At 46.0% G+C, this 26273-nt stretch overlaps 1 protein-coding gene across 1 annotated transcript in view; it reads left to right on the forward strand.

Moving 5' to 3' along the window:
* ank3b (ankyrin 3b) overlaps nt 1-26273 on the forward strand; it is a 345654-nt gene that overhangs the window by 218769 nt on the left and 100612 nt on the right. The window contains 8 exon segments of the mRNA XM_048609156.1: nt 956-1153; nt 2710-2808; nt 4455-4553; nt 4661-4759; nt 10979-11077; nt 11237-11309; nt 12813-12869; nt 20560-20565. Coding sequence (XP_048465113.1) covers nt 956-1153; nt 2710-2808; nt 4455-4553; nt 4661-4759; nt 10979-11077; nt 11237-11309; nt 12813-12869; nt 20560-20565 — 730 coding nt within the window.

Here is a 26273-nt window from a genome sequence, read left to right on the forward strand (position 1 = left end):
GGTGTGGAGTATGGTGAGGGTGTGGGAGTTGGTGAGGGGGTGTGATACTGTGTGGGTGTGGAGTATGGTGAGGGTGTGGGGGTTGGTGAGGTGGTGGGATACTGTGTGGGTGTGGAGTATGGTGAGGGGGTGGGGTGTTGGTGAGGGGGTGGGATACTGTGTGGGTGTGGAGTATGATGAGGGTGTGAAGGTTGGTGAGGGGGTGTGATGTGTGGGTGTGGAGTATGGTGAGGATGTGGCATACCATGAGGGTGTGACCAAGCGGGCTGCTTTGCCTTGGATGATATCAAGATTTGTGAGTCTTGTTAAACCTGCGTTCATCTGGACAACTGGAGAGTATTCCACAACACTCCTGACCTGTGCTTTCTAGATGGTGGGTAAGGTTTTAGGAGTCAGGAGGTGAGTTCATCACAGTAAAATTCCTAGCCTCTGATCGACTCTTGAAGCCTCAGCGTTAAGGTGGCCAGTCCAGTTGAGTTTCTGGTTAATACTAACCCATAGAATGTTGGTAGCAGTGGATTTTAGCAGTGGGTAATGTAACTTAGCTCGTGGGACAGATGTTGACTGTCAGTCAGACAACACTTTTTCTATTTCTGATCCTTTAATAGTTGTGCATTGAGAAACCTTTTCAAAAATCCAGTTTTTTTTTCTTTAAATGCCCCTGAGGGGTTGTTTCTGATCTTCTGGAGATTGTTCTAGAATTCCTGGAGACTCCCAGGACAGTACCAGTGGGTTGGAGGCCCTGTATGCAATAGGGCGAGATGATGATATTTTCTTGAGGTCTGAAAGATAAAACCAGAGGGATAGGGAGTGCTTTCTGCACTTCAAAAGTGGGAGTGTGCATAAGTTGAAACCCAGTTTTGACACCTTGCAGGGCAACTGATGCATTGACCTACCTGAAACTCCTTATTATGGGTTAGCATGGCCTCTTTTCTTTTCTTTGACTTTTTTGTAGAATGGCTACACGCCCCTGCACATAGCTGCCAAGAAGAATCAGATGGACATTGCAACGACCCTGCTGGAGTATGGCGCTGACACCAACACTGTGACCAAGCAAGGCATTACGCCCGTGCACCTAGCTGCTCAGGAGGGCCATGTGGACATGGTCTCCTTGCTCCTGACCCGCAACGCAGATGTGAACCTGGGAAACAAGGTTGGTGACCTGCCAGCACCGTTCCTCCACACTCTGCTTCTGCTCGTTCATTGCTCTATTTCCTGACAGATTTTGCTCCGGTATCACAATACATTTCCACTGCTCCTGCACGCCCTGCTCCATTGCATGGCGAACCCCCAAAAGCGACCAGCAGGAGAGGTCCAGCTTCAGCACCCTCTATACCACTGGAGTACTCCGAGTTCAGACTTCCCAGCACTCTGTTTCCAGAGCCTGCTGAACTCCAGGGAGAGGCTGCGAAACAAAGGGCCTCACGGGGTAAATGAAGGAAAAGGATACTCAGGAGATTCCCCTCTTCGATTCCCTCAAGGGGATCACATTGTGCATGTGCTGTCTCCACAGCCATTTATTTCCTACATGACATGACCTCTCTGCCCCAGCCAACAACTGCTCCATTGATGGTGGCTTTGGCGTCATTTTGAAGACACTATTGACTAGAGGAACCGGCATTACTTAGGCAAGCAATGTCCTTGAGCTGTACCAACGCCTTTTGCCGTGGATTGGTGAAGCTCAGATTTGATCTTCCTCATGATAAGTTGCACCCTCTCACCATATCATGTCCAGAAGGTGTAGGGTAGAGACTACAGGAGTGTCTGACCCATGTAGACACCCATAAACATTGCTGGAGGCCAGAAACAACCACCTGCGCTCATTTCAGCGGAAGGACATTGCTGGTTTTGGGCGATCAGAGGCCCAGGGGATAGGGAAGCGGTAAGTGGATCTAGAATAAGTTAAAAAATAAAATCTTGGGAGAGGAATTCAAACCAGCACAGTCGGCAACAGATTATCCGTCGGCTAAGCACCCAATTTTCTTTCTCACCTAGTTTGCCATCCCGCTTTCACCTCCGAGTATCCATGTGCTCACTTTCCGTCAGCTCTTGCCCTACTCCCTGTGCCCACATTTGGAATGGGAGCTGCCTACGTAAGCATTAGTCCTCAGCAGGCTCGGCTCACTCCTCTCAGCCACTGCCCTTCCCAGTGGCTGCATTGTGTTTTTGCACATCCATTCGCACAACCTGTGTACGGTTATGAAAGTTCACCCACCCAGTCCAGAGTTAGCGCTGTCAGCACTCTGTGTCAAAGGTGGCCAGCTTTACAATCGGTTTGGGAAGAATCTCCATGGTCCAGTCTTCACTCCCACGGACCACTGTTCCGATAGCAAGATCTTCACCAGGCAGAACGGGGGTGGGGGTGGCTGTTCTATTGGACAGTGGTGAAGTAACAGCACATTTCATAGCCTCCCAGCTTGCTTTCCCAGGAACTGTTGAGTTGTCCTCAAGGACTTTGGTCACACTTTAGTCAGGTAGACATTTGTATCTGTGTCTCCAACCTTGGCGAATGTACTGCAGTTGAAAACTGATATCCAGGCCCACCATTAAATATGTATCAGCACAGAGCCATAGTTAGGCTGCAAGGCAACCAGCATTGCAGACATCCTCCCTGTACAGCTTCTACTATTGTCACTAGCATAGTAACCGGGAATTGCATTACAAACTCTGATGGCTTCACCATTGACAGAATGTAACTTGGATTCACAGAGTGGTCTGACACCGCTTCATTTGGCTGCTCAAGAGGATCGGGTGAATGTAGCGGAAGTGCTGGTTAATCAGGGAGCTGCTATCGACCCACAAACCAAGGTACGCGCTTGCCATTGTATTCTGTTTGTTTTCAGTGTCACTTTTGGAGCTAATGTATGGAGTAATCAGGGGTCCAGCAGGAATGATTCAAGCCGTTATACTTGTGCCTTAGTTCCCGTGCTAGTCCAGGAGGTACAAGGCACCAAGCAGAGAAAAGTTTTCAAATTCTGAATGAGGACATTTATACTAACCCTTCCTGACTTCAGAATGCTCCAAAGTGCTTTGTGAGCAATTTTGAAGTGTACTCACTGCTGTTATAAGAAAATGTTAATTTGTTGTATCAATATTGGTTGAAGGATAAATATTGTCGAGGACGTCGTGGAGAGGTCCCTTGCAGTTCATCAAATGCAGTTGAAATCTTCTTTTCATGTAGTGTCATCCGGATATTGTTCTGATTGAGCGTCATAGAGTGAGGCCAGTAAACACGCTTCGATCTTAGTGCTGCTGTTTAAGGCTCATGTAGTGCTGTGTGACCCGGTCAGTGCCATGTTAGACTGCTCCTGAAACTCTTTCCCTCTCCCCAACTCTCTCTCCCACTCCCCGAGTCTCTCTCCCACTCCCCGAGTCTATCTCCCTCTCCCCAACTCTCTCCCATTCCCCAACACTCTCTCCCTCTTCCCAAATCTCTCTCCCACTTCCTAACTCTCTCCCACTTCCCAACTCTCCCTCCCACTCCCCAACTCTCCCTCCCACTCGCCAACTCTCTCTCCCGCTCGCCAACACTCTTTCCCGCTCCCCAACACTCTCTCCCATTCCCCAACTCTCTCTCCCTCCCTCTCCCCAACTCTCTCTCCCACTCCCCAATTCTCCCTCCCACTCCCCAATTCTCCCTCCCACTCCCCAACTCTCTCTCCCACTCCCCAACTCTCTCTCCCACTCCCCAACTCTCTCTCCCACTCCCGAACTCTCTCTCCCTCTCCCCAACTCTCTCTCCCTCTCCCCAACACTCTCTCCCTCTCCCCAACTCTCTCTCCCATTCCCCAATGCCCTCCCTCGCCCCAACTCCCTCCCTCTCCCCCATGCTCTCCCACTCCCCACCTCTCTCATTTATTTCATTTATGAATATAGGAACCTAACAATGTGCAGTGTTTTCATTTACATTGCAGTAATACTTTAATTTTTTTTGCGAGTTGGAAATTTGCAACAGCAGCTAACTTCGGCTTTTACATTGGTTTTTGAAGGAAATCGTCTAATAAGGACTTATTTTCTTTTCTTTGGAATTTTTTAAGAAAGGTAATGAATAACTTACATTTCTGTGGCACCTTTCAGTACATTTCAAAGCATTTACAGCCATTGAAGTACTTTTTGAAGTGACATAACTTCAGAAGGTCCAGCTGAAGGGGCAGACAAGGCCTCAGTTTGAATCAGATCCTTGGTGTAGCCATCCCTCAGGATTGGAGATTGGAGATTTTCTGGGCTGCCAGGTCAAAACAGCCCGGTGGGCTCAGGCACGGGGCGGGGGGATTTGTTCTGTTTCTGTTGCTCTGTCAGCCCCGAGAAAACACTCTTGTGGTTTCAGGCAGGCCAACGTGTCGATGTTTCAGGCATTTTCAAAGGGACCGTTTGAAACAGAATGGTACCCAGAAAGTAAATGAAGTGTTGCGTTTCTGTCTCTGAGAAGAGTTACCTTTGCTTTTTGATTACAGATGGGTTATATTCCACTGCATGTAGCGTGTCACTATGGGAACGTGAAGATGGTTAACTTTCTGTTGCAGCATAATGCCAAAGTCAATGCCAAGACAAAGGTTGGTTCACCTTCGCTGAGAGCACTTGCGGCTGACTTCACTCTGAACTAACTAAACCTTTTTGAACAGTGACTTCCTAATATCAATCTTCTTGTCCCTTACTACAGAATGGGTACACCCCCTTACACCAGGCGGCTCAGCAGGGACACACCCACATCATTAACATCCTCCTGCAACATGGCGCCTCTCCAGATGAAGTCACCATGGTAATTACTGAAAGACGCCAGTGAATTGTCCTTTCCCTGAACGTGTAGGCAGATTCCTGTCCAAACGTCTGCTTACACGTTACAGTCTATCATCAGCCACCATTGAGTAGGTGGCAGCCAGGATATGTTTAACAAATCTCTCTCCACTGTCCAAGTGCAAAGAGAGACTTAACATGAATCAAAAGTTGGACTTACTGATCCCGACCACAGAGTCTGGGTGCAGTACAGACCCTGTCAGGTGCTGGTCTATATTCACCAATAATACTATCTGCTGGGGGAGTATGGTTTGGATAAACACACAGTATTTATATGACTGAGTCTGATAAGCTTGCTGTAGCGTTAGTCTGCGAAGCTGTAAAATCAATTCCATTTGTCATGTCTCTTACCTTTGACTCCTGCCTACATTCTGTAACTTTCTTCTCACTATTGCCACAAGGGCAGCTTTTGTACCATCTTCAAACTTCTTAATCATGCTCACTACATTTAAATCTAAATCACTGATCCAAAACTGTTTCCTCTAATTTACCCATCAGCGATAGTAGGCTGACTGACTGTAGTTAGCAAGCTGTCCTGCCTACCCTCCTCAAACAATGGTACTGCATTAGCGGGCCCAGGCCTGTAGTCAGACAGGGTTGAACGACGATGTCCAAGGCCTCTGCTAATTCTTCCCTTTGCACATTTGGATACATTTCATCCAGGATTGATGGTTTATCCAGTGCCAAATTCCTTAATATTCTCCCCTGTCACTGTGTTTATTTCAGAGACGACAACCCTTCTCCTTACAACACTGTCTGCTTCTCTCTCTCTCTCTCTCTCTTGGTTATGAAGATAGATGGAGATGTTTAATTACTGACCACATCCACAACTTGCTCCTCCACATATAGCTTACCTTCCTGGTCTCGAGTAGGTTTTAGTCTTTCTTCAGTTATCCTCTTGCTCTTTATTTATTTATTTGTTTCCTTATTGATTGATTGATTGATTGATTGATTTATCTATCAATTTACAGTACATCTTTGAGTGTCTTTCACTTTAGTTGCCAATAGCTTTTCATACTGTTTCTTTTGCTTTATGCATTTCCTTTCTAATGTCATCCCTGCACTTTCTATCCTACATTATAGCACTGAGCTTCAGGCATCTCATGCCAGCTTTCCTCTCTGCCTTGTCCTTCCTCCTGGAAAGCCTTTTACTGCTCGGACACTGATCGATCTTCAAGTAGCTGTTTTCAGTGCACTTTTGCAAATGAAGCTTCAGCTCAGAAACATTAGCTTTTCCCCAAATCTAACTGAATAATGATCATTCCTCGCAAAATGCTCTCCCACCTTCTCCGTCTACTAGATTCAACCCCTAAGATGAAGTGCAGCAGGTGATGTGATGTATTGATGCAGTGGATGTGGTCTACGTGAACTTCAGTAAGGCTTTTGGCAAGGTACTGCATGCGAAACTGGTCAAGAAGCTAAGAACCTATGGTATTTGGCAAACTGGAGTCAAAATTGGCTTCGTGGCAGAAGGTAGAGGGTGATAGCCAAAGGTCGCTTTTGTGACTGGAAACCCATGTCCACTGGTGTACCACAGGGTTCAGTACCAGTCCCTCTTGCTGATTGTTAGGTACACTCATGATCTCGATGTAAATATAGGAGGTACGGTCAGAAAGTTTGCAGATGACATGAAAATTGTTAGTTTGGTAAATAGGGAGGATGAGAGTCTTTAACTGCAGGATGATACAGATAGGCAAATGGAATTTAATCGTAAAAAATGTGAGATGGTGCATTTTAGGAGGACCCTCGGAGGTACTGAGGATCAGAGGAACCTTGGTGTTCATGTCCATAAATCTATGGTGGTAACAGGACAGGTAGATAAGCTGGTTAGTAAAGCACATGGATTGCTTGCGTTTTTTAGTCAAGGCATTGAATACAAAAGCAGGGAGGCTATGATGGAGCTGTATAAAACATTAGTAAACCTTTTACATTGACTACTTCCAAGTAAATATTCAGGTCATTGGGGAGGCGATGACCTAGTGGTATTATTGCTAGACTATTGATCCAGAGACCCAGGTAGTGTTCTGGGGACCCAGGTTTGAAGCTTGCCACAGCAGATGGTGGAATTTGAATTCAATAAAAATATCTGGAATTAAGAATCTAATGATGACCGTGAATCCATTGTCAATTGTTGGAAAAACCCGTCTGGTTCACTAACATCCTTAAGGGAAAGAAAATACCATCCTTACCTGGTCTGGCCTACATATGACTCCAGACCCACAGAAATGTGAGTTGAACAATAAATGCTGCCTAGCCAGCGACACCCTCATCCCGTGAACGAATAAAGGAAATAATTTATGTACATATTGCTCCTCTACATCTCTCAGAGAATCGCCTCATTATTTGCTCTTCAACTTCCCCTGATTGCTTGGAGCTCTATATTACACTCCCAGCAGGTAATCTCCTCTTTTCTGTTCCTCAGCTCATCTCATGTGGATTCATTTGATGTTCCCTCAAACATGTCATTCATCCTCATAGTCGGAAGTACTTATTAAACCAAGTTTGCAACCTCTCCCCTCCTTTTTAATTCCTCCCGCTCCCCTCTCCTGTCTGAAAACCTTGTGAACAAAAAATGTTCAGCTGTCATTCCTACCCGTTAAGACATGTTTCAGGAATAGTTATCTGATCATATGCACAAGTAACACACCCTGTAATTTTGTTTCATTGTGATTTGTTAAAGTGAAGAGGCCTTTTTAATTTTGTGGTGCTGATTTACAATAAGTTTAAGGGGCTGATTGAATGCAGTTGCTTTTGGAACTTCTGGCTTATTGCACAGCTATTGAGCCCCACTCCTTACAAGGAACACTGCTTCCAGGCTTCGATCTGTGCTTTCAACTCATCTGCCTTATTTCTGAGCTTTCTTCCATTGAACTATGTGCCACTGATTAATGAAAAACAACTTTGTTTTCTGTTTCCTGGCCTTTCTTTCCTTAACCTTGCAAATGATTCATCTTCCTGCCATCTCTTTCAGATTCACCCTTCTTCCCTCCTTCCTCACTCAGGTGCCCCTGACATGCTGGTTTAAAACCTTTTCCAACAGCACCGCTAAACATTCCCATTGAGATTTTGGTCTCAGCCCTTGTGAGGTGCAACCCTTCCATCCTGCATTGGCTGCAAATAGAGTCATAGAGTCATACAGCATGGAAACAAACCAACTCATCATGGCAGACTGGTACAAAAAGGTGAACCCTGATGGCAGACTGGTATAGAAGATGAAGTCACATGATATCAGGGTGAGCTGGCAATATGGATACAGAACTAGCTTAGTCATAGGAGACAGAGGGCAGTGGTGGAAGGATGCATTTTGGAATGGAGGGCTGTGACTCGTGGTGTTCCACAGGGATCAGTGCTGGGACCTCTGCTGTTCATGGTCTACATAAATGACTTGGAGGAAAACGTGGCTGGTCTAATTAGTAAGTTTGCGGATGATACAATGATTGGTGGAGTTGCAGATAGTGAGGATTGTCAGAGGATACAGGAGGATATAGATCAGTTGGTGGCATGGGCAGAAAAATGGCAGATGGAGTTTAATCTGGACAAAGTGAGGTGATGCATTTGGAAGGTCAAGTACAGGTGGAAATTATATATGACGATAGACAAGTTAAGCTGCAACTTTATGGAACTTTAGTTAGGCCACACTTGGAATATTGTGTACAGTTCTGGTCACCACACTACCAGAAGGATGTGGGTGCTTTGGAGAGGGTACAGGAAAAGTTTACCAGATGTTGCCTGGCATGGGGGCTTTTAGCTATGAAGAAAGGTTGGATAGACTGCGTTTGTTTTCACTGGAATGCAGGAGGTTTGTCAGGGGAGAAGGATCAATTTCTGGGGGTTACAGGTTCAGAGAACGGGATGGGGGAAGGTTATAAGAGATGTGTGAGGTACATTTTTCACACAAAGGATGGTGAGTGCCCGGAACATGCTGCCAGACGAGGTGGTGGAAGCAAACATAATAGCAGCATTCAAGAAGCACCTAGACGAATAGATGAACAGGAAGGGAATAGAGGGATAGGGATCCTGTACGTGAAGACAGGTTTAGTGTGGAAGGGAAAAATGTGTCGCTGCAGGCATGGAGGGCCAAAGGGCCTGTTCCTGTGCTATATTGTTCTTTGTTCCCTGTTCTTCTACACTGACCAGATATCCTAAATTAATCTAGTACCATTTACCAGCATTTGGCCCATATCCCTCTAAACCCTTCCTATTCATGTATCCATCCAGATGCCTTTTAACTGTTGTAATTGTATCCGCCTCCACCACTTCCTCTGGCAACTCATCCCAAAAATGCACCATACTTTGCGTGAAAAAGTTGCCCCTCAGGTCCCTTTTATATCTTTCCCCTCTCACCTTAAACGTATGCCATCTAGTTTTGGAATCCCCTACCCTGGGGAAAAGACCTTGACTATTCACCATGCCCCTCATGATTTTATAAACCTCCATAAAGTCACCCCCTGCCTCCGACACTCCAGAGAAAATAGTCTCAGTCTGTTCAGCTACTCTCTCTAGCTCAAACTCTCCAACTCTGGCAATATCCTTGTAAATCATTTGAAGTTTCACAACATCCTTCCTATAGCAGGCTGCAGAGTTCATCCTTATGCCCAAGGATCTTCCCCCTGCACTATCTCTCTAGTCATTCATTGAGCTATCCTCCTGCTTCTGTACTCCCGAGGACATGACATCAGGAGTCATCCACAGATTACTCCCTTTGAGTTACTTTGATTACTCCCTGTGAATTGTTTCACAGACCCCCGCAGTCTGTGTGAGGGACCACATCCCTCTTTCTAGCTACTTCATTGGTTCCAACATGGGCCATGACGCCTGGCTACTCACTTCTTGCCCTCCAGTCAGAATGTTCAGCAACTGACACCCTTGACCTTGGCACTGGGGCAGCAACATCCTGGAGTCATGTTGGAGCAGATACACCTTCCTTCTCCCCTAACCATTTAACATCCCTAACGGGATAACTCCCCTCACATCCCTGCTCCATCCCTGCCCGATTAAACTTGGGATATACCAAACAGTTACAGAGTAGGATTCCTTCGGAATTAATTGTCTGAGCTTCCGTCTGTATCTGTGTTGAACAAACTGATATCCATATATTGACTTAGGGAGCAAAAGGCTTTGAGTCTTACAATAATACACGCCAGCTCCTGCCTCTCTTTGAAAGGATCAAGCACTTTTAAACATAAAGTCCAGTGATAGTCTGGTGGTCACCTATTGCTTCACTGCCTGCACACTCTAAACTTCCGAATTTAACCTCCTGCCTAAAATTACCTTAAAAGAAGTAAACAGTGACACCCACCATGTGTTGCTCAATGATGTTACACCCTGGGTTTTTTGGTGCTGATCATATTATTCTGCTACTGTTATTCCTCCTCCTCTTCCCTCTACTCAACTCCACACTCTGTGCCCGAACAGGATAATAACAGGAGGAAGATATTTCTATGTTAGCCAGTGTGTTGATGTGCAAATATTTATTGGAAAAACCCAAGCCAGAGAGGAAAAAAGAAACCAGTGGGATAATTCTTATTTTTTTTTCCCTGAAAGATCCATCAGCACTAAAGATGTTAGCTTTCTTGTACATGCTTTCTGATCTGTTACGTTCAGTTTCACACACTATCCTGCATGTCTGTCGTTTGTACATTTCACACTCAGTTTCTCATACATATTCTTACTTGCTGCCTCATACTCCCAATTTTATACACATTCTTGGGCACTTAAATGCTATTACACACTTGCAATCTTTCTTTCCACTCACTCATTCAGCTTTCATGCTTTCTGTTATCCACATATATATTGTCATGCTCCCCCTCTCATGCTTTCTCTCTTAAATTTTCTTACACATTTCTGTCTCAGAAGTGGATACTTTATGGAGCAGGCTCAAAGGGCTGAATGGCCTTTTCATGCTCCAAGGTCCTGTTTTCCTCATTGTTCACTCTACCCATGCATATCTAAGAGGAACAAAATATATGGAAGAGAACAATTTACATGTCTCTCAATGTTTAACAATAAAAAAAATTCCTGAAATGAGAGTAAAGAAATGATGGAATGAGGCTGTTTTGTAAATTTAATCAGTAAACTTTTAAAGAGATGCGATTATTTTTCAGAACCACGATGCTCCAGAATGAACATCACAATTGTTTCCTCTGCAGTCTCATTGTAGAATGTTGTTCTTGTTTTTTTTTAGAATGGGAATACTGCTTTAGCCATTGCTAAGAGGCTTGGTTATATCTCTGTGGTTGATACGCTGAAGGTGGTAACTGAGGAAACTTTGACAACTACAATGGTAAATTCCATTTCTTTCTGCTTGTTTCGATTTCCGTACATAATCATATTGCCTGGGTACTTTGTTAAACTCAGTGCTGCTTCAAGCAATGAGTTCAAGCACGAATAATGACTCTGATCTGAAGCAACTGTCCCTAAAACACTCTGTTTTTTTCCATAGTCTGTTACAGAAAAGCATAAGCTAAATGTTCCTGAAACTATGAACGAAGTTCTGGATGTATCTGATGATGAAGGTAATGGAAATAACATTAAAACGTTCTCTTCTGAAATTATCCCTGCTTGTAGTAAGAGGCTTAGTCCAATTTCTGATACTTGTTTTTCCAATTGTCATCATGAACAAAGAGATCTAAGGGTACAGGTTCATAGCTCCTTGAAAGTGGCATCACGGGTAGACAGGACAGTGAAGAAGGCTTTCAGCATGCTGGCTTTCATCGGTCAGAGCATTGAGTACAGTAAATGGGACGTCATGTCGCGGCTGTACAAGATGTTGGCGAGGCCACATTTGGAGTACTGTGTGCAGTTCTGGTCACCCTACTATAGAAAGGATATTATTAAACTGGAAAGAGTGCAGAAAAAATTTACTAGGGTTGCCACCTGGACTGGAAGGTTTGAGTTATAAAGAGAGGTTGGATTGGCTGAGACTTTTTTGCCTGGAGTGTAGTAGACTGAGGGGCAACCTTATAGAGGTATATAAAATCATGAGGGGCATAGATAAGATAGATAACAGACAGCTTCTCCCCAAGGTAGGGGAGTCTAAAATTAGAGGGCATAGGTTTAAGGTGGGGGGGGTGGGGGGGCAGGGGGCAGGGGGGAGATATAGAAGGAGTAATTTTTTTCACACAGAAGATGGTGAGTGTCTGGAATGGGCTGCCAGAGGTAGTGGTGGAGGCGAGTACGATTTCATTATTTAAAAAACATTTAGACAGATACATGGATGGGACAGAGTTGGAGGAATATTGACCAAATGCAGGCAAATGGGGCTAGTTTTAAATTGTGAAAACTGGGCAACATGGGCAAGTTGGGCTGAAGGGCCAGCTTCCGTGCTGTAGACCTCTATGACTCTATGTGCCTGTTTTTCGTAACTCTGCACATCAACCAAAAAAAATTTAAAAAATAAGGAAATCTATTATTCTAGGTAGGGGCTTGTCCTCTTGTGTTACCCTTTCAAGAACATAATGCCATGATTCACTAAGCCTGTGTTGTCAGTTGGATTTCAGAATAATGATAGCTGAGGTTGAAAAGTATTGAGTGTAGACACTGTCCAGTGCTCCAATCAGGAGAAGCTCAGCCTGGTCCCCAGCTAGTGCTGACTCAGCTCTTTAGGAATAGATCAGTAAATTAGGTCTTGGTGCTTCTGACCTAGGGAAGGGCAGATAAACCAGCAGCCCCAGTCTTCCTCCACATCCTTGTTCCTCTCCCTGTTTCTGCATTGTTTCCTGAATATTATTCTGGCCTAAAATGAGCTCTTCCTCTATCCATGGATCTCTGCCACATTTCTGCATTGTCAGTGACCTTGAACCTTAAGATATCGCTTCAGAGTGTCATGCTTTCAATAACTCTTTTAGCCGAGTTTTGTAAAAGCATCACTTGCCTGATATGAAATCCGATGAATATTTTCTTCTGTGAGCTCGGTGCCGTCTAGTCTTTTCCACAATCTAGCCCTATTTTTACTGAAGTAGGTTTGGAATTGTGGTAACACCTGGTAATATATGGTCATCTTTATTCAAACCATGCAGTTCATAAAGCCAGTGTTCCTGAATTTGTCAGTGAAGCTGAGTCTTTGTCAGATACTTGTTCTCTCTTAAACTGTGATAAGTTAACAATGTAATGCTTCCTTGTTCAAACCCATCACTAACGCACTGACTTCACTTCCGTTCTGCCTGCCTGGATCCTGCTTGCTGTACCTGAATCCTTGTAAACCTTTAACCTGAATATATGATGGGCTGGAATCATACTGAGTGTGAGCTGCCCAAATTGCTTGCTGGTGGTGATGGGAGAACTTGAATTGTCGAGAAACTGCAACTTGACTTAACAAACCTTTCTACCCAGTGGCATTGTTACAGTTAAACATTAACATTGAACTCTTCCGTGAAAGGCTGTGAATGTATTTGTCAGCATTTCTTGGAAATGCTAAGCTCTGGATAGACTTTTCGAGAAACTGTCAATCTTCACTTTGCTCGTTGGAAGGTAGTATTTCTGAAAGAGTGAATTTAAACAATGTTGCAGGGGAAATTAAAGCCCTTAAGCACAAGTTCATCTGAAAGCACACCTCCAGTCAGGATCATAGACTCCCTACAGTGTGGAAGCAGGTCATTCGGCCCGTCAAGTCCACACCGACCCTCCAAAGAGCATCCCACCCAAACACACCTTATCCCCATAACGCTGCATTTCCTATGGCTAACGCACCTACCCTGCACATCCCTGGACACTATGGGTAATCATGGCGAAGCCACCCTAACCTGCACATCTTTGGACTGTGGGAGGAAACCCACGCAGACACGGGGAGAATGTGCAAACTCCACACAGACAGTCGCCTGAGGGTGGAATTGAACCCGGGCCCTTGGCGCTGTGAGGCAGCAGTGCTAACCACTGAGCCACCGTGCCACTCAGACCTTAGCCCTTTCCTACGGCTTTTGAAATTTGACCATCAGTCGCTGTTCCAAGTTTGACTATTCCTGAACTTGACGATCCCATTTGATCCTTTTTTTTAAACTCTCTCACGGGGTGTGGGCATCGCTAGCAAGGGCAGCATTTGTTGCCCATCCCTAACTGCCCTTGAACTGAGTGGCTGGCTCAGTGATCAGTAAGGAGTTGCCCACGTTGCTGTGGGTCTGGAGTCCCATGTCGGCCAGACCATCTAAGGATGGCAAATTTCCCTGCCTAAAAAGGACATTAGTGAAGAAGCTGCACTTTTACAATAATCAGCAATGGTTTATGGTTACCGTTACCAAGACTACTTGCCTTTTAAGATTTATTAATTTAAATTTCAGCAGCTGCTGTGGTGGGATCTGAACCCTTTTCCCAGAGTATTAACTTGAGTTTCTGGAGTATATGTCCAGAGATGTTACCATAATAGTGATTATAATGAGGTCACCCAGCTTAAGGATATGATTTCCCTGATTGGGGCAGGTAATCTGGTCCAATCAAGGAGCCCTGGCTGATATAAAAGAGTCAGCATCAGGGATATTGAGCCCCTGAATGCCTGACTCAGTGAGAGGCATTGCTATTGAAAGGCTATGCTTTTGTAAATAAAGGGTGATAGATCATGGGATGCCAGGCTCTGAAGAGTCACTTTTTACCACTACACTGGGAGAAAATGGGTGACAAATTTAGGGAGTGTGGTTAGTAAGTATGTGGGTGACACGAAGGTTGTTGGTATAGTGGACAGTGAGGAAGGTTATCTGGGAATGCAGGGAGATCTTGATTAACTGGGCCAGTGAGCTGAGGAATGGCAGATGGAGTTTAATTTAGATAAATGCAAGGCGTTGCATTTGGGTGGGTCAAACCAGGACAGGACTTACACAGTCAATGTAATGGCCCTGGGGAGTGCTACAGAACAAAGAGATCTAAGGGTACAGGTTCATAGCTTGAAAATGGAGTCACAGGTAGACAGGGTGGTGAAGAAGGCTTTCAATATGCTAGCTTTCATCAGCCAGAGCATTGTGTATAGGAGATGGGACGTATTGTTGTAGCTGTACAAAACATTGGTGAGGCCACATTTAGAGTGCTGTGTGCAGTTCTAGTCGCCTTACTATAGAAAGGATATTATTAAACTAGAAAGAGTGCAGAAAAGATTTACTAAGATGCTACCTGGACTGGAAGGTTTGAGTTATGAGGAGAGGTTGGATAGGCTGGGACCTTTGGCCTGGCATTGTCTGTCATTCATTCAGATGCGGTTGGCCTAAGCTCATTATCTATTTATATCTCACTCCTCCTTTGAGACACATTAAAAACCCCCCACTTTGATCAAGCTATTGGACCTAATGTGACTTTAAGTGGCTTAGTGTTGACGTGATATTGTCTGATTTGTCACCTACAATTAACCATTATCCACGAGAAGCCATTGGCATCTCTCTCTGGTCATTGCAGTTCTGTCTGTCATGGTCATGCCCCAGTTTCATTTCTGATGTTCTCCACTCATCTAGCCCTCCTTCAAACGGGCCCGTCCTTTCCCCACATTTCACCCTCTGTTGTCGCCAACACCAGACTCTTGGCTTTTCCAACGGTCGTACTTCCTCAAATGCCATGCCTTCACCTCAATCCAAACCCTGTGAGATGCTGGAAGATCCGATTACACTGCTGTGGAATGCTTTATGACATTAAAAAGCCTTATGAGTGCAAGTTATTGCTGCCACTGTTTTATTTCCTTTATTCACTCATGGGATGGGGGCGTCACTGGCTAGGCAGCATTTAATGCCCCTCCCTGATTGCCCAGAGGGTAGTTAAGAGTCAACCACATTGCTCTGGCACATTTAGGCCAGACCAGGTAAGGATGGCATTTCCTTCCTTAAAGGACGTTGCTGAACCAGGTTGATTCTTTCAACAGTGGGTTCATGGTCATCATTAGACTCTTAATTTCAGACTTTTTTTTAAAAAATTGAATTCAAGTTCCACCATCTGCCATGATGGGATTTGAACTCTGGTCCCCAGAACATTATCTGGGTCCCTGGATTAACGGTCCAGAGATAATACCACTCGGCCATCACCTCCCCCTTTGGCAGTTGCAACCATAGGCATGGTGCAGGAAGTCTTTGTGAAAACCAGCTGACTTGCTACACACAGAACGGCGGATGTAAGCCAGAATTTGAGATGTGGAGAGCTGTAGCTGGTTGGCACTCAACTAGGCCTGTCCTCACCACATTCCTGTTGTCAGGCCAAGCAAAACTTGTGAAAGTCATTGGCTGCAAGTGATCTGAGCATCACACACAGACTCGTTCATTTAGGCACTCCTCGTGTCACTGGAGCTGTCTGTCAGGTAGAAGATTCAGTCAGTGCCTACTCAGACCCTGCCCCATCGCTGAGCGCCCCCTGTACTGAAACCTCTGGGAGACAGAGTGAGGCTGTTCTATCGCCTTGAAGGTCATCAAGAATGTCAATTGCAAAATATCTGTGTAACTGTGATGTGACCATGATGTGTCACTGAGGACTTGTCTCTCTCAGGGCTCAGTGCAGATTGTTCCAATGAGTGACAATGCACACTGCCCTGGATGTGAGTCATATAAGCCTCTGCAGGCTCCACATCTTGTAAGATGTCGCACACGGTATTGAAATGAAGTGAATTAGATTTATTGCCACTTGTACTGAAGTGAATGCAGTGAAAAGTTTACAGTCACTGCATTACAGCACCATCTTAGGGACAAAGTTACCCAGGGATAGGTACTGAAGATCAAATTCTTAGGAAACAAAAAGCATGAGACAAGTAAAGAAATAAGTAGTCCAGCAATATAGGTGATAGGAATAAATTAGAAAAATAGCGAAGTTAGAAGTTGAGAATATCAGTCTTGCTGACCACTGTCGCCCCATTTTTGGCGCCGTCTCTTTGTTGCCATCTTGAACAATCTGCTGCCACTGATACCGCTATCCCCAATCACTTTGGAGCTTTGCTGTCAGTGTAGCTAGCCCCAAACACCAGGAGATTGACCAAATGATCCAAAGCTATTGATTTTGTGCAGGAAGCCTGGGAAGTCTGAATCCATTCACTCTGAAGCGAACGGGTTTGAGGTTCAACAGTCAGCCTCCACATGTTGCAGTTCTCTGATTCACCACAGCACGCTCCTCACTGAGATGCATATACCTGTGCTGGGGCTTTCAGTGAGTGCCTCAAACTGCTGGCTCTTTCTGCAGCCTTGGAAGCAACACTGTGTTCCGTTTGTCCATCTGTTTGAGATGTGAACGTCGCTGGTGAGGACAACGTTTATGGCTCAATTAGAGACTTAAAAAAAACTGAGGAAAGGAGTCTGGTCGTGACTGGAGACCATATGGGAGCTGAACGCGCAGGTTGTGTACCACAGGGGCAGTGGATCGAGCACTGGCCATGTACCATAGGGGCAGTGGATCGAGCGCTGGCCGTGTACCGCAACGGCAGTGGATCCAGCGCGGGCCGTGTACGGCAGTGGCAGTAGATTGAGCACGGAGCGATGGCAGATTGAGCAATCCGGTGAGGCGGCAGCGTTCTCGGTTCCTCCTGGGCCCCAATTCCTGGCTATCAGTGATAGATTTGGCGGCGGGAGTGGGCCTTTCTCCCCTCCAGGGCGCCCTGGCATTGGGATCAGCGGCGTCGGCAGTGGTGCGGCCCCTCTGGGCGGGGTTCAAGGGCCAGTCTAGTCTCCAGGCTGTAGCTGGGCCTGGGTGCCTGCACTGTGACTGAGTGTTCCAGGCACATTTATGGAGATGGGACTTTGGCTTTTGAGATCCGGACTTCCTTTTCTCCCCTGGGACTCTGTTAAATATTTAATTCTGGTTCTGTAACCAAGATAGCGCCAGGAAATGGTGACTATGTGCACTTTTCACCGTACTCATGTATTCCTTCACTTAGAAGATGTGACAATACAATCTAAATCTAAATCTAAAACCTGCAGAGGTTGAAATCTGAGATAGAGAAACAGGAATCTGGAAGAACATAGCAGGCCAGGGAGTATCTGGAGGAAAGGTACAGTCACTGTTTCAGGTATTACCCTTCGTCAGGACTGGATGTGGGGGTATGGGGAGCTGCAGGTAAAGAGAGGGGGAGGGAGTTAGCGAAATAGTGGTAGTAGCTGGACACCGCTAGTAGGTACAATCTGGTCGATCAATGGGAGGGATGAATCCGATTGATAGCTGGGAGGGTCGGTAGGTAGAATGAAAGGGAGGAGGTGGGGCTGGAAGGGGAGCCAGGGGATGGGTGGGAAGGTTATTTGAAATTGGAGAACTCGGTGTTGAGTCCTCTGGGCTGTAGGGTGCCCAGGCAGAAGGTAAGGTGCTGTTTCTCAAAATTTGCGATCTGATTCACTGCGACACTGGAGGAGGCTGAAGATGGACATGTCAGAGGGGGAGTTGGGGGGTGGGTTGGGGGGGCGGGGAGCGGGGAGTTGAAGTGGGCGGTGACCGGTGACCGGAAGGTTAGGCCAGCCATTACTGGCCAAGCGAAGATGTTCGTCGAAACGGTCACCGAGTCTATGTTTGGTCCCACCCAATCCCTAACTGCCCTGGAGAAGGTGATGTACACGAGGAGACAAATAAGATTATGTTTCTTCGATTTTCAGCCCTTGGATGTTTTTACTGTCAGAATTGCTGGGGAAGATGGTGAAGAAGGTGGAATAATCGGAGAATAATAAATCTCAGCAAATGGCAATCTCTGTCTGAAAATTGTTGCCGTTTACTCATCCCGAAGGATGAAAAGGCAGGAATCTAATCCCCTGTGTAGTCAGCACTTGGTACTGTTTTGTCAATTGGAGTGTCTAAAAACAGGGTACAGTTGTACGAATATATTCTCACCGTGTTGAAAGCTACAGTGGTAGAGAGCGATTTTTGTGTTTTGGTTTGCTGGAGGCATCTTGAAATCCAGTCACAAAACGCGCACAAAATTCTTGGTGTGTGGGAGGCTGAACTCAGCTGGATTAGACACTGGGATCAGGCGTTTGGATTTATGTTGGGAGCTGGTGGATTAATAATTGAGGAATTCTGTACCTAAAACCCCAGTGGCTAGCCACCTCCCTTCTGCTGCATGTGTTTAGGAGCCACCAATGGTATTCCTGACTTAAATCCTCTCGACCAAAAGGATTCTGCCCTTGGTTGTACCAAGGCTGCTGTACATAGCTAAACCGATTCCAGAAGTCAGGATACCTCTGACATGTAACCCTATAATGAATAGTCAGTCACACCATGGGATTACCATTCACCAGAAGATTAACCAGTCTCAGTTCTATGAATACTCTGCTTATAAGCACAGGTCAGAGACTTGGAATTCTGCAACTGTAACTCACCTTCTGACTCCTCAAAGCCTGTCCACCATCTCCACGAGTCAGGAGTGTGATAGAATACTTACCACTTGCCTGGATGGGTGCAGCCCCAACACCACTCAAGAAGGTCAATGCCATCCAGGACAAAGCAGCCGCTTGATTGGCACCACGTTTCCACACCGTCAACATTTGTACACCCCACCATCAAAGCACAACGTGTACCAAATACAAAATACCCTGAAGAAGGGTCCAGACCCGAAACGTCAGCTTTCCTGCTCCTCTGATTCTGCCTGGACTGCTGTGTTCCTCCAGCTCCACACCTTGTTATCTGCTGCCATTTGTCAGGTCCCCTTCAAAAACACTTGCCAAATTGTCAATCTCTGCTGCCTAGAAGGACAAGGGCAGCAGTTGCATTGAAGATCACCCCCCTACAAGTTCCCCTGCAAGCCACACACCATCCTGACTTAGCAATGTATCGCCATTCCTTGGCTGTCACTGGCTCACTGGAGCTCCCTTCCTGTTTGCGCTATGGGCGTGCCTAAACTGCATGGACTACAGTAGTTCTAGAAGATGACTTGCCGCCAAATCTGTTTGAGTGATGTGCGTATGGGTTTCCAAAAAGCTTTGGTGACAAGTGCCCTATAATAAGCTTGTCCCCAGTGTCGAAGGCCGTGAACAAAAGGGGAAGTATTAGCATGTTAAAGTTGACTGAGGGACTCATACACAGAGTATTTTTGAACAGTTAATTCCAAGACGAGGGGTAATTATATTATACAGTTCCCCATGGATTAGTACCAAGGCCAGGGCTTTACTCGACATATATTTAGTGATCGAAACTTGAGTACAGGACACAATTTCAAACTTTGAACATGTCTTGGAAGTGAGGAGGATAGTGATAAACTTGAAGAGGGCAGAAACAGACTGATGGACTGGGCGAGAGTGTGGCAGATGTAGTTTAACACAGAGGAGTGACATGTGACACATTTTGCTCAGAAGAATGAAAAGAGACAAGATAAGCTGTGGTATTTTCCCAGTTGACCACTGCTGGCATTTGGCAGGATTTCTCACTTCTATCAGTATGTGGTACTGGGTAAGGGCTTTTTTTCAGGGGTTAGTTCATTGCCAGGAATCCATCTTTGTTTTTTCTTTGTCTTGGGCCTGTCTAGTGAAAAGTGATAGAGGATACACCACTGTAAAATATATACGGAAGAGGCATCGTTCTTAAATAACAAGTGGAGTCACTGCATGAGCATAGATCACTGAAAGTTGCCACCCAGGTTGATAGCGTTGTTAAGAAGGTGTACAGTATGTTAGGTTTTATTGGTAGAGGGATTGAGTTTCGGAGCCATGAGGTCATGTTGCAGCTGTACAAAACTCTGGTGCGGCCGCACTTGGAGTATTGCGTACAGTTCTGGTCACCGCATTATAGGAAGGATGTGGAAGCATTGGAAAGGGTGCAGAGGAGATTTACCAGGATGTTGCCTGGTATGGAGGGAAGGTCTTATGAGGAAAGGCTGAGGGTTTTGAGGCTGTTTTCGTTAGAGAGAAGAAGGTTAAGAGGTGACTTGATAGAGACATACAAGATGATCAGAGGATTAGATAGGGTGGACAGTGGGAGCCTTTTTCCTCGGATGGTGATGGCTAGCACGAGGGGACATAGCTTTAAATTGAGGGGTGATAGATATAGGACAGATGTCAGAGGTGCGTTCTTTACTCAGAGAGTAGTAAGGGCGTGGAATGCCCTGCCTGCAAAAATAGTAGACTCGCCCACTTTAAGGGCATTTAAATGGTCATTGGATAAACATATGGATGATAATGGAATAGTTTAGGTTAGATGGGCTTCAGATTGGTTTCACAGGTCGGCACAACATCGAGGGCCGAAGGGCCTGTACTGCGCTGTAATGTTCTATGTTCTATGTTCTATGTTCTATGATAGCGAGAAGTACAGCCACATTAGGTCAGGCATTATTCCTAGCACCTTAGGGAGCCATCACAGATACATCTATGCCCTCTGAAAGCTGGTTTGGAACCTTTTATCTCAGGTTCTTGAACAGATCTATAGCTCGGGTTGTGGATGCTGTGGTTGGTTGGCTCGCCGAGCTGGTTCATTGTTTTGCAGACGTTTCATTACCCTGCTGGGTAACATCATCAGTGCAGCCTCCGATGAAGCGCTGTTGTGTTTTCCCACTTGGTATTTAAACTCTGGGGTCCGTTGGAATTTGCTTACCTCATTTTCAGCTTTTCCTCTCAGTGGTGTATATATAGGGTCTAATTCAATGTGTTTATTGATGACCTTCTTGGTGGAGAACCAGGCCTCTGGAAACTCCCGTGTTTGTCTCTGTTTGGCCTGTCCTAGGACCCTGATGTTGTCCCAGTTGAACTAGTGGTTCTCCTTATCTGTGTGAATGGAGACGAGCTTCATCGGAGGCTGCATTGATGATGTTACCCAGCAGGGTAACAAAATGTCTGCGAACTAACAAACCAGCTCAGCGAGCCAACCAACCTCACCAACCTTTGATCTCCACCCACAGACTGTGCAAGACTTCAGTCGAAAAGCTGGAGCCAATGTAACAGGAACATCAACCCCTTTAGAACCAATTCCCTATAAATAACAGAAACTAAAGGGTAGATCGTTGTCTCATTGTTGGCTGATACTTCATCCTGAGCCATTTCCTTGGTAATCTTTGCCAGTGCCTTTCATTCTAAGGGCTTTACTTCCACTTCAGCTGGGACTGGAATCGAACCCATATTATTCTGAACCATGTGCTAACTATCTTCCCAACTGACCTCTGAAACTAAAAGGGTACAAGTATAAAAGGGAGAGCGGGAGCAGGGGAACCAATTGTTCAAGGGGCCATGGCAGGTTAAAAATGTTGCTAAAGAATCCAATGGGATCCTGGGCTTTGTAAATTAAGAGATAACGTACAGGAGTGAGAAACACAGACCTGGCCTTAACACTCCGTCTTTAGGAAGCCTTTAGAGAGAGTGCGGAGAATTAACAAGATTGACTTCAGAGATGAGGGACTTAGTTAGGATTGCAGATCGAATAGGCAAGGGCTATTCTCCTTGGGGAAGAGAAGGTAGGAGACTTGACCAAGGTATTCAAAATCCCGAGGAGTCTAGAGATTTGCAGAAGCAAACTGTTTCTTTCAACAGAAAGGTCACAAAGAAGAGAACACAGATTTACAGTGAACGGGCAAAAGAACCACACGAGAATATTTATTTCACACCCTGTGTTATCCAGGTGTGGAATACATTGCCTGAGAGTGTGATGGAGGAACGTTAATGATAGCTTTCGAAAGGAAATTGGATATGCTGATGGCTGGATCACAGAGGATGCCATTCGGTCAATTGAGTTTTGCATTTACAGGGCAAGGATGAGACAGCGGGTTGAGCTAATTGGGTTTTCTGCACAAGCCAGCTGGATTCAATAGGCCAAATGGTCTCCTTCCATGTTCCAGCCATTCTGGTTCCTTACACAATATATATATTATACATACATATCCCTCTATGACATTGCCATGTTCCCCACCTCCAGCTTTACAACCTGGCAGAGAACTCACTGTTATTGCTTCAATCACTGTTGTGCCCTGGACCCTACGCACTGGAATTCCCACCTGAAATACTCACCACTGTGCCCCCCCACCCCCATTTCTCTCTCTTCCTTGAGTCTGTTTCCTGTTTCTTTCCCGTCTATTTGACCAACCTTTTGCTCCTCCATACTAATATTTCTTTACTCAAGGCTCAGTGTCTTGTTTCATAATTCTCACGCGAAGCACCTGGAGACGGATTTTTCTAATTTACAGGTGCTACATAAATGCACGTTGTTTTGAATTGAAGGACAAAACCAGGTGGAGGTGGGGAGGGGTGTAACATAAGACATAGGAGCAGGACTAGGCCATTCAGCCTCTCAAACCTGCTGCACCATTCTACAAAGTAATGGCTAAACTGCCCAAGGCCTCTTTCTTTCACGCTAACTCAGCATAGCTGCCAACTCCAGGATATTTTCCAAATTTATCTCCCTCCTTCTTTAAATATTTGGCGATCGAACCTCCCACAACCCTGTGGGGTAGAGAATTCCAGACATTCACTGCCCTTTGGGAAAAGAAATTTCCAAGGATCAGTGTGGACCCAAGGGGCCGAATGGCCTGCTTCCACGCTGTAGGGATTCTATGATCTCAGATTTAAATGAGTGTCCCCTCATTCTGTAACTAAGTCCTGTAGTTTGGGATTCCTGGACTAGTGGAAACATTTTCTCCACGTATAGCCTTTGGTAGTTGTATAAAACAGGAGCGACTGGATTGACAAGTGTTGACAATTAGGAGTGGGTGGGCAATTTAACCCTTCGAGTCCACTCTGTCATTTAACATGATCATGGATGATCTTATCCTGGTGTCAACTCCCACTTTCCAGCCTGCTCCCCATAGCCCTTTATTGCACTTTTCATCAGAAATATATCTGTTTCTTTCCTGAATCTGTTGATTGATTCTGCCCCCACTGCGCTCTGGGGCAGTGAGTTCCACAGATTCATAACCCTCTGAGAGAAATAGCTTCTCCTCATCTCAGTTTTGAACCTACCTCCTCTCACTCTATATCTATCCATGCCCTCTTTGGCGAGACTGTCCCACAAGGGGGAACATCTACCTTACCAATCCCCTTTAGCATTTTATATTTTCCTCAATCAGATCCCCACTCATTTTTCTGAACTCCAGTGTGTACAAGTGTACACATCTCCCCTCATTTGCGTTTGGAAGGATAAAGCAGCTGGACAATTCATTTAGAGTTGCCAACGTTCCAATGTTCGAAGATCAGTCTCCAGCTGCTGCAGTGTGGAGGAAGAAAAACACGGCCATGTTCAATCAGATTGATTTATCTTGTCATTTTCTTGATATATTGATTATATTGTCACGTGTACCGAAATACAGTGAAAAGCTTTGTTTACAAGTGGTACAGGCAGATCACAGCAAGCAAAGGATGTACAGATCAAAAAGACTTGGAGACATACAGGTTACATTGCAGCTTACGTTATTTGAGGCTAGAGTCCATTCAACAGTCTGATAACGGCCAGAAAGAAGCTGTTCCTGAACCTACTTGTGCATGTGTTCTGCCTGACGCTAGAGGTTGTAGGAGACCATTACCGGGGTGCGATGGGCCTTTGATGATGTTGGCCGCCTTTCTGCGGCAGCGAGCCGTGTAAATGGAGTCCATGGATAGAAGGTTGGCTTCTGTGATGGTCTGGGCTGTGCGCACCACCTTCTGTAGTTTCTTATCGTCCCGGGCAGAGCAGTTGCCATACCAGGCTGTTATGCACCCGGACAATATGCTTTCAATTGTGCATCTGTAGAAGTTGGTGAGGGACCTTATGGACATGTGAAATTTTCTGAGCCGCCTGTGGAAGAAGAGGCATTGTTGTGCCTTCTTGACTGTCACATCTGCATGGGAAGTCCAGGATAGGTTGTTGGTTATCGTCACTCCTAGGAACTTGATGCCTTTCACTCTCTCAACCTCAGTTCCGTTGATGTAGATGGAGGCATGTTCTCCTCCGTTCTTTGACCATTTGTCTTTACTGGACTGTGGCATGGTGCCTCACAGCGCCAGGGACCCATTTCCACCCTCAGGCAACACACAGTGTGGAGTTTGCACATTCTCCCCATGTCTGCGTGGGTTTCCTCCCACAATCCAAAGATGTGCAGGTTAGGGTGGATTTGGCCATGCTAAGTTGCTCATAGAGTCCGGGGATGTGCAGGCTAGGGGGATTAACAATGGGAAATGCAGGGTTACAGGGTGGGTCTGGGAGGGATGTTGTTCAGAGGGTCGGTGTGGGCTCGATGGGCCGAATCGCCTGCTTCCACACTGTAGGGATTCTTTTGATTCTAAAGTAATGTAAATGAAGGGGGAGGGGAATTTGTGTCTGTACGGCATTTAAGTGTTGGGTAATGCATCTGATTGGCGGCCAGTAATTCAGCTGAGTAATGGTTAGGAAGTGAGGCACATCATGTGAGAAAGGATGTTTATTCCCAGTTGGCAACATTAAACTTCAACATCACCCACTTTACACTCGCCTCAAACAGAAATTACAGCGAGGAGGTTTGGGATGGGCGGTGGACAGTTTGAGGAATTCTCAGAATAAGGGTGGGCTGAGGTGGGATTGGGAAGACAACGGAAACATGGTCACTGGAAGTGCCCTGGCCACAGTTTAAACCAACGCAGCGCAGTTTCCCTGTTACTTCCCAAAGGGAGAGCTCCAGTAAAGCACAGCCATGGAGGGGAATCTGTGTTGACCTGGATAGATGTTTCGAGTGGGCAAGCTGCTGAGAATTAGACTTGTGTGTGGATGATGCATATCCTGGTGATTTCATTGCCCCCCTTCAGAGTGTCTGATCTCTTTGTTTGAGTGTGGAACATCGGTGTGAGACAGACAGGCAAAGCGAAAATGCTGACTCATTCAGAAACTATGTGTGCTGTGGTTGGGGAGTGGGGAGATGGGGGGGTGGGGTGGTGGTCTCACACACACTGGGAGCTGCTGACTTCTATAAACGCCCTTCTTCTCAATGTCCCCCCCCCCCCACCCCCCCGCCCACCTGCCTGCCTGCCTGTGTGTTTCTCCTTCCCCAGTCGATACGATGCACAGCGTTTGTTCTCTCCCTCTGGCTGCAGGAGAGTCCCGCCTCCCCAGCTCTCCCTCTAAAGGTTGTGTGTGCTTTATAATTGGGGGCAGTGTATGCAGAGCGAAACTTGGCTCGACCGTCACGGGAGGGGGGTGAGGGGTGGAAGGATCCACTCCAGGAGCCATCACCAGGTTTTGTTTTGGCGGTGGGGTGGTTGGTTGGCGAAAGAAGCAAAACCGGAGAAGAGATTTGCAAGTCGCTAGGAGATGGCTTCTCAAATGTGTAAGGGTCTTTTTCTGTCTCTCCCTCTTGCTGGGGCCTTACAGTTATAGAGTGCTGCTGCTGAGATTTCTGCAGGTTTGGGTGGAAATGTGATTTTGCAAATTCTCGCTGTCTCAGTCTGTTTCCTACACTCTGTGTGTGTGTGTGTGTGAGAGAGAGAGAGAGACTGTGTGTGTGTGTGTGTGAGAGAGAGACTGTGTGTGTGTGAGAGAGAGAGACTGTGTGTGTGTGAGAGAGAGAGACTGTGTGTGTATGAGAGAGAGAGACTGTGTGTGTGTGTGAGAGAGAGACTGTGTGTGTGTGTGACAGAGAGAGAAAAAGACTGTGTGTGTGTGTGAGAGAGAGACTGTGTGTGTGTGTGTGTGTGTGT

This window comes from Rhincodon typus, chromosome 20, assembly GCF_021869965.1.
Source record: "Rhincodon typus isolate 14 chromosome 20, sRhiTyp1.1, whole genome shotgun sequence".
NCBI lineage: Eukaryota > Metazoa > Chordata > Chondrichthyes > Orectolobiformes > Rhincodontidae > Rhincodon > Rhincodon typus.